Raw genomic sequence first — 9530 nt, forward strand, 5'->3', positions numbered from 1 at the left:
CACTCTGTCATCCGTGTGGCAAAAACCGCATGTGAAGCGGACCATTACAGGAAGTGTCACTTCACAGAATCACGTAAATGGCTTAATTTCACCCTTGTCTCGATGGTAATGTCGGTAATAGTCGCACAACCGCGTGCATGCAAACACAGACGGAGCGTCTCCGGCTCCAGCCCACTTCAGTCTGTTTGCTGAGCATCCGTCCTCAATGATCTTTTGTCTGTCAAAAGCTCTTAGCGCTTCCATCCAGAGCCCTCTGCTCTCTGCATTCATTATTAATGGGCCTCAGCAGGCCAGGAACACACACACGCACGCACACACACACACACACACACACACAGGCATGGCCTACACGTCACCGGTAGCTATTTTAGACAAGATATTAAATTCACTCAAAATATAAAGGGAAAGAAACGGTCATTGAGAGGATGCTGGAGCCATTGTTTTTATAACAAATGGCTCCTTAAGTAGTATATGAAGGGCTTATTCTAGCTAACGAAAATATAAACGATTATTACTTTTAGATGTTCATACACTAATGCAAATGTATTGATATGAGATTCCATTTCTGCAAATAGATCCCCTGAAATGCCACACACTGGCCCTTTAAATGTATAGCCACGTATGTGTTTCAGCCATATGTGAGTGCAGCTGGCTACGTGAAATATATCAACGAAGGGGGGAGCTGCTGTTACAAGTAAACAACATGTAGATTCCCTTTTATGGATATTTAGAATATCCATACAGTCCAATACAGTGTAACACGCTGCGGTCAACACCAGCTGGCTTTCTCTTCAGCGGCGACACTGCTGTTGCTTTCGACCTTGTTTGTCTTTGACCTCACAACAGTTACCTCATTAAATCGGGTTACATTGAAAACCGTGAAATGAACACTGTGGAAATTATTCTGTGAAATGAGAACATTAACTGCAACTGCAGGACCGATTTTTCTCTGGACACGCATGTATAAACAGAGAGTAATGGGCTTTACTGATGAATACAAAAATAAAAAAATAACAGTTTTTCACAGCGATGCATCAAATGAAGCGGCTTGGTTCGCGCTCCTCAGCGTCAAAGTGTGGCGCTCTATGTGCCGCTCTACGGTGTGTCAATAATACGCTGCTCACATGCATGGTGGCTTTTGAAAATAAACATCTGCTTTACAGGAAGTTAGGTTTTGGCATCAAAACCACTTAGTTGGGTTTAGAGTGCGGTTGATGTTGATGAATCCAGTCACTAACGACCCCATTGAGTCACGTGACCAAATGCCAGTGTTTTACTTTTGGTTTGGGCCGAGGTACAAACAGTGGACCACTTTTGTTTAACCCAAAGCCTGTCTACGTAGTTTTGTTGCTTAGACCACGTTTAGTTTGCCGCACCAACGGAAGTTTATTTTGAAAAGGCCACATGCATGTAACAAGCGGAAAACTTTTCGTATGACATCATGCGAACCGTTGTATGAGGATCGGTTGCCCCGACCTTCTTGCCTTTTATAATACATCATCTTCTTCGATGACACGGGTGGGTTCACATTGCAGACAATAGCAACTCGTACTCCCAACACTCCCATCGTTGCAATCAGCAGCAAAGCTCTGCACCCAATGCCACGTTCACAGCGCATCACACACACACACACACACACACACACACACACACACACACACACACACACACACACACACACACACACACACACACACACACACACACACACACACTGTAATTAAGAAAAGCCAAGTGGGAGAAAACGTTTACATCAGCCTCGGAGTTATAATTATGAGTAGGTGAAACTATGAATTTCTGGCGACTGCAGTCTCTCTCGAGTGTTGAAAACAGCGACAGAAGTGTCAACAAACTGGTGGCCACATGGCTGCAGAGCCACCTGACAGCTTTATCAGATGAAATCCAGTTTTGACACCAATACAGATGATTCAGCCAATTAAAACTGGCTACACGGTGTTGTCTTCGTGGGTTCGCTTGTTATTTATCTGTTATGACTGCAGGGCCGAGGTTACTCTCTTGCTCTAAAGCACGATCGCCCACCAGTCGGACTAGCAGGAGGTTTTCCCATTCTGCCAAAGAGGACGTGAATGCGGTATTAGTTATTTATTTATTCTTTGTTCTACGGAGCTCAACCTCTTACTTCAGCCTTCAGCTGCCAGCAACAGAGTCTCAAGCTCTCTGATTGGATGATTCTTACTGCAGCAGGTCTCTAGTTGACTTCTGTCCTCAAACTGTTGTGTTCACTGTCTCGTACCTTTGACTTTTTGTCGGTAAAGCGGATTTCTTTCAGCTCAATGTCTCATTTTTGTTTGGACTGATGATTCAACAAGAAGAGCTTCGTGTCAATCTCAGTGTTGACGGTTTTATTATTACATTTTTGTATGGGAATGAGTGCTAGTGGCTGCCTCTGTGTGTGTGTGTGTGTGTGTGTGTGTGTGTGTGTGTGTGTGTGTGTGTGTGTGTGTGTGTGTGTGTGTGTGTGTGTTCTTTTCGTTGTGACCTTTTGCCGTATGGTGTGGGACAGGAGGCGAGCCCCACACATGTTATCAGTCCGAGTTGTTATCCAGCTGACACACACACACACACACACACACACACACGCTGCAGGCCGTACATGTCATTGTTACCTGATATTCGTGGTGTGTAGGAGAAACAGGCGAAGGAGAAGGTCATACGTGTGATGTCAGAGGCGACGCGTTCACCGGCAGCCGTGGGTTTGATTGCCGCTCGCTCCCCTTTCCACAGCCTCGGGCTCGCTCTACCCTCTGTCCTCCCCGCCCACCTCCCACAATCCTCAGCATCAGTCCAGCCCCCGCCGGCAGACACGCGGACCTTTCTATTTTTTGTATTTCTAGTCCAAGTGAAAACAATGGTACAGTCGGTAGAAACCTGTAATAGAGGCTGTATTTGCTGTATGAAAGAGAGCTGATATTCAGTTGTGTCTGATGATGAATAATGTAACACATACGGCACAGCAGCACAGTATAATTCATAGGAGCCCTGCAAAGGATAAGGAGAGAAATATTTCAGATAAGAGGGGGGGGGGGGGGGGGATTTCAAAACTTTACTTTTTTTATCTCCATAAATACGTTTTGCTCGTGTCCTGCGAGCAGCAACAGTATTGTTTCCGTTGGTGATGATAACGGATCCTAAACTCAAAACTCACAGGAGTTTTCCGTAGTGAATAGAACTTCAATGGAAGCTTGTGTGTCACACGATACCAGGGGTTTGTTTACGGGTGGGAGAAGGTTGAAAGCTCCCAAAAAGCTTGTAAGTGAACCTTGAATCCAGGATATTACAACACACAATGTTTATGGTTGCGTGCAATTGTATAAACCTCACACTGATTTGGGAGGGATATTTTTAGGTTCATACTTGTATTTTGGACTTCTCCTCGAACATGTTCACAGAACACATTATTGTTGTCAGACTGTTTGTCTGAATAATGGATGCACCCTCTGTCTAAATGGAGTCTGTCTCTTTAAGACTTCCCTCCCAATCTGCTCTGATTGGCTTGCAAAAAATATATAGTGCACCTTTGCAAATGTAGTTCTTAAGCCATGGGTGGAGATACTCAGATGGTGGGAGCAGGATATTGTAATGATATGTCCCCTTATAGGTGCATAATTTGAATGATAGGCCTAACTTTTGTATCAGCTTTAGGATTGTTTTTTGTATTATTTGTTTGTTTGGTTGGTTGGTGGTGCGTTGCCTCTCGGACTCCGTTAGTAAGTTTCCGCGTATAAATACACGTCGTCACTACGAGATCTAAAATCTAAACCTTGTCGCTATGTTGTCTGGATATAAAGCACTTGGCTGTTTAAGTTCCACTCCAGATCACCTGATGTCTGTTTGATAATCTCCAGTATTGGTTTCCAGATGCATTAGCGGTGACTGATATAAGTTCAACGGAGACGTAATGGCCTCCTTCAGCATGCTTGACTGGATATTGCATTACACACACACAGTGATTACTCAAAGGAATACCAATGCTAACGAATCATAGCAACAATCTAGACAAAAGGCTAACCCATTGGTGTTCCTCGCGGCGCCAGTATCCGCTTTGCCATCGTTACTTGGCGTCATCTTGGCGTCATCTTGGCTTCTGTACATGTGCGCTTCTCCTTTTCAAGTTTCCTTATGAAGAAGCATCACCCTCCCAAAGAGATATCTCTGATTTATATTCATATGCAAATGAGCATTCTTAGAGGAGCAAAAAAAAAGACTTCTTTTTTTAAGAGAAGAAGAAAAGGAAGCGGGAAGTTGGGCTTATCACCACTCAACAGATGGCCAGACTAAATGTGTTGGTTTGTCTGTTTTGTCACTGAGTCTGAGCGGAGCAGAGCTCCAGCGCTGGCTGGTGTGAATGGACAGAAACAACCAGCTGCTGCTGAGAAAAAAAAGAAACATTCCTATAGTGGCTGTAATTTGCTTGGATGGCGGAGGTGGAAAGAGCCAGAGGATCAGGATGAGAACCCTCATCTGCCAAAAGCCTTCTGGTCACACAGAGGAAATTAATTCAATTCCAAGTAGGTACAGTGAAGGCAGAATGCTGCAGGATGGTGCTCGAGCCAGGTAGCTTGCAAGAAAGTGCTGAGTGGACAGTTACTGGGCTGTGGACGGACCTGCTGTCTTCTCTCTCTCTCCTGGAGAAAAATAAAAAACACAAAATCTAAATATCTATGATCAACACATTCATTTGCTTATTTTTTTATTTGATGTAATTACTAGCACTGCTGTTCTGAAATCTGATGTCCCGCCATCTGGTTTGCATCTGTTTGAGATGTAAAACAATCTTAAGTATCACAGGCGCTCTTTTTACCCTTGTAGTAGCATTTAATAAGGCTTGCTTTTGGTTTACATTATATATCAAACAGCTGTGAAACTGTTTTTTTCCTTCTTCTTTAGTATTTCTTCAGATTATCACCAGCTGTACACTGCGTCAAAAGTGCAACTGGTAGTTAAAGTGAGAGGGGAACAGGAATTACAGAACACATATAGAAGCTCAGAGAGGAGAGGTGCAGCCTTTAGGTTAGAAAAGTAGGTTAGTGACCCCTAAAGGTTTCTGGCTCAAATCCCTGGAGGTAATGTGGCCCGGTGCCCTTGACCGCGGAACTGAAGTCACCAGCAGACTGTGGTGATGCTGCGCTGCTGCCAAAAAACCTGCAACCGTAAAGTTGTTGCCCAGATGTCTCTGCTATCTCTGAGACAAAAAGGTTGAAGACACAATTATAGAAATATGTGCTTACGTTTCCTTGTTTCTCTCTATATATCTCCCTTCCTTCCCTTTTTGTTTCTTTGTTTGACTTCCCCTCCGTCATCCCGTTCCCATACCTTCCCTCTATCTTGCGATATAACTTCCACGGCTGGTTGATTTGGGTGAGCGGAGGGAAACAGGCAAGGCTTCCACAGTTCAGGGCTCCGGAGAGCTCGTGCCCGGCAGCAGCAATCAATCACGGGCTAAATCCCTCCTCTCTCAGGACTGCCATGTGCCAGGTGACATGGTCAACAGCTGCAGAGAAATATAGAGCCTGCAGTGGGCATTTGAATTTAGGAGTTACGAGTAAACAGAGTCTCTGAACAGGCTGCAGTCTGGAGAAAACCACTGAATATTTAAGGCGAGACTATCTTGACAAATGCATCAGTCGGTCGTTGAACCGCCGTGACCAAGGTCTGCCCTAAAAGGTCCCCTGCGGAGCTTTGATGTTCGATACCATTTTTTCCTTCTTGATACCTGAATTTAAGTATTGTCGAATACAGACTACCACTTTAGTACCAGTGCCTTAAAAATAAAACAATTCCAGTTGTACACTTCTAACCCTGTATGGATGTGATATGATTGCTATCATTGTTGTATGGCTCAGTTTAAACCCTTTGAAAAACATGAACAAAAACATACAGAGAATGGACGCCATAGAAACTATAGATTCCAGTGTGAAATGTTGCCATATTGCCACATTGCTGACATTTTACGAGCTCGGCCTAACGTTGCACTCCCCGCTAGCACCTGCCTGATTAGTCGGTTCGGACACAGTGACCTTTTTTTCTGGAGCTGATGATGGTAGTAGTTAAAGAGTGAGCCATCTAGCTTTCTTCTCCTCTCTGTTGAGAAAGGATTCGGAGTACTGATTGGGTAGCGAGTGACATGTGTTGTTGTAGTTCCTGTGAAACGTAAAAGAGCTGATAAATGATATGATAAAGTGATATTGCATCCACATGCATCTTGCATATGTGACTGGCGTGAATGGCGTTGTGATAAAAAAAACTGAAGCAACAGGTTTTAAGTATATTTATGTCTGACTTCCATGTGCTTCTCTTTTGTTGCAGACATGTCTAGAGTTGGAGCGATACCTACAGACGGAGCCCAAGCGACTCTCGGAGCTCTTTGACGAGGAGCTGGACGGTCTCTTAACGCCTTCCTTCATGCAGGGTGGAGACAGTGATGAGGACCTGATGGATCCCCTCCTCCCCAGCCTCCCTGACCAACCCAGCCCACCTCCACTACTGGTATCCCTCCCCAAGATCCAGGCCAAAACCCTGCAGATGCCCAACTCCAGCAAGACCCAAGCAGAGCTAGGGGCTGAAACCCTCACACCAAAGGACCAGGTCCTGGCGGGAGTCAGTGCCGCACAGCTCAGCGCTGCCGTCACATCCCTAACACCGCCATCGTCACCGGAGCTCGGCCGCCACCTCATCAAATCCACACAAACACTGACCGCGACGGCGGACGGCACGCTTACGCTCAAATTTGTGGCGAAGAAGGTGGGGTTGGGGGCGGCCAAACTGGTGGCAGCGCGAGCGCTACCGTCGCCGCCGGGCCGGGGAGGAGCCCTCAGTGACGGCGAGCAGGGAGGAGGAGGAAGTCTGGGAGGAGAGGTACCAGAGAACAAAAAGAGAGTCCACCGGTGCCAGTTTAATGGCTGCAGGAAGGTTTACACCAAGAGCTCCCATCTGAAGGCACACCAGAGGACTCACACAGGTAAGACCTTCATTACATTCATTTGTTCTGTAGTCCAGCACTTTGGAGGATCTAGTCCTCTCGCTCATTTGGGACCCGTGCAAGAAACCCGTAGGGCTTTTAGATTTATCTGCAATTTTTAAGCAACAATCATTTGTGATCTGTGTTTAGTGCGAGAATGAAATGAGCATCAGATCACCCAGTTTTTGGACAATGCAGCAGGACATCATATAGACTTAAAAAGCAAAGAGTTTCATGGACAAACATTGTGACGTTACTGGTGGAGGACTGGATGCAAAGAACCCTGAAACAAGAAGCAACGCTGGCTGCAGTACAGGTCTGCCAGAACATCAGCTGGGACGCTACCAAGTGTCTGATGATGTCAGTGAGACTTGGCAAAGCTTGACAATGAAGACCTTATTAGAGGTTATACAACTTTCCCGTTTACTTTCTGTGCCCTAAAATAAGGGGAGTGTTTATAGAAATGAATACAAAGTCCTGCACTGTAAGCACCCTTGAAGTTAAGCAGATAGTCAACTCTGTCTCTGTTCCATTTCAACCCAATGTGTTGTAGTTCAGATCCAACACAATGGAAACTGCACTAGAATCACCAGCACTGTGGTTTCAGCACTAGCGGCAGCAGGCTCAACAATGTGCTCAAACCTGGAGCTTCGAGCAAAGCCGATTCACGCTCGGCGAAATCTACGAGGGTCTGAAACGACCCTTCGCACATCTAACATTTTCTAACGATGCAATATTTTCTATTCGTACCAAGCGAATGGGTGGATTAAAATGGGGAACTTTGAGGAGCTTTGAGAATGTCTGTTTGCTTTGAGGAGAAATCCGCCCTTGGGGGAGTTTTCGTGACCTCTCCTCGTCTTCTTCTGCTTCGCAGGTGATCGTCTCTAGATCTTATAAGTTTCCTCATGCGTCTTGATCCCAGCTCTGGGCCAAAAGGCCCCGCCACAGTAATTGCCTGATGAGTGATAGACCGGTGGTAAATGACATTGGTAATTCAGCCATGTCCAACTGGGTCTTGCACGGGGCTTTAGCTGCTAACTACAGTTGCCCTCTCAGTGACCCTCAGAGAGAACAGACAGCCGGCTGATGTGTCCGGGGGCTGTTTGCCGCGAGCTCTGCAAAGTGCATGTGGAGACGAGCTCTGGGTGGATGAGGGAGACTCATGAGTGAAGACGGATTTGACTGATGCAGATTATGAGAAATTCCTGATTTGCTTGAGTTTGCACAGCATTAAGTCACCTAAGCTTAAGTTTATATCTGTCATTGTAAGAAGGTTACTCGATAAGGAGCAACCTGTTGTAATTTTCTGAATGGGTTATCGCCCATAGCACAATGAAACAAAACCTTTCAATAGATTCTACAGGAAGTTCTTGTTTGACAGACAGTAAAGGGAAAATACAATTCAGAGTGAAATGAAGTCCACAGAAAAACTAAAAGAGACGGACCAGGCGTTCAGACCAGGTGGAAACCTTCGGGTTTAAAAAGGGAAGCCATGCGGATGTGCCTTCAACTTGCATTCTTTCTAACGGCAACTCCTCTGGCTGTAAAAAGAAGTCCAGCACATATTTGGCAGCGCCTGTCCCTGTGACACGGTTTTGGATTACGGCAAAAGGAGTTCAAATTTGCAAAAGTTACCCAGTGTTCTTTACTGGAGTAATTTAGCAATTTAACCAAAAGACTAAATTGATTTATTGCTAAAACACAAGAACTTTGGAACAGAAACTTTATTCTCTTTTTTGTGTGAAAAAACATTTAGATTAGAGTTTGTTTTGATTTACTCTTACTCTTTACAGTCCTACTTTTAAAGGGACAGGAACATCCCTATACATCCTTCCATCTTTTTTCATGTTGAAATGCATTCTGGATTGGACATCTTTTAGCCTGGATAACTGAGGCTGAGTGCATCACATATCTGCAGCATGAGGCTGGTGAAGACTTCCACCCCCCAGAGCTAGAGTTATTTACCTCTAGCTTTAGCCACGGCGTCATTTACAGTATCTGGAGTGGTTCGCGGCCTCCGGGTGCCATCATCTAGTGTTAGCAGGTTCCTTGGTGTTCATCAGGATTACAGTGCATAGCCTGCAGACCCCCTACTGTATTAATACGGGCAACCTTGGCATCATTAATCCAGCGTGTTACATGCTTATACGATCCCAGTGACCATCGCTTTGCTTAAAGTATAGCATTACATTCCGGGGCAGCACCTAGCATAGCCTCGGGAACCCAGGGCTGAGGCTTTATGATAGCTAATCCAGAATGGAGCAGCTAGCTTTCTGGTAGCCTAGCCGCTAGCTGCAGTACCTCTAATCTTCTGATGATTCTACAGCCGAGTCATGCCATCCAACGATGAGCTTTAAAAGGCAGAATCATTCATTGAGGGGGGAAAAAGGCACCCTGGAGACACTGCAGCTTCTTCTTCAGTGTGTGTGTGTGTGTGTGTGTGTGTGTGTGTGTGTGTGTGTGTGTGTGTGTGTGTGTGTGTGTGGTATAAATGTGGGGGCGGTGTATTCCCTCCCGATGTGTTCACTACAAGCACAGCACTGTGGTTTAA

The 9530-nt window shown here is 45.5% G+C and overlaps 1 protein-coding gene across 1 annotated transcript in view; it reads left to right on the forward strand.

Annotated features, from left to right (window-relative positions):
* The window catches only part of klf7b (Kruppel like factor 7b), a gene marked incomplete at both ends in the record, with an annotated part of 60025 nt that overhangs the window by 35888 nt on the left and 14607 nt on the right, over positions 1-9530 (forward strand). The window contains one exon of the mRNA XM_079231046.1: positions 6328-6979. Coding sequence (XP_079087172.1) covers positions 6328-6979 — 652 coding nt within the window. The remainder of the gene's footprint in view (positions 1-6327; positions 6980-9530) is intronic.

The sequence above is a fragment of the Taurulus bubalis genome (genome assembly GCF_910589615.1).
Source record: "Taurulus bubalis genome assembly, chromosome: 15".
In the NCBI taxonomy this organism is placed as follows: Eukaryota; Metazoa; Chordata; class Actinopteri; order Perciformes; family Cottidae; genus Taurulus; species Taurulus bubalis.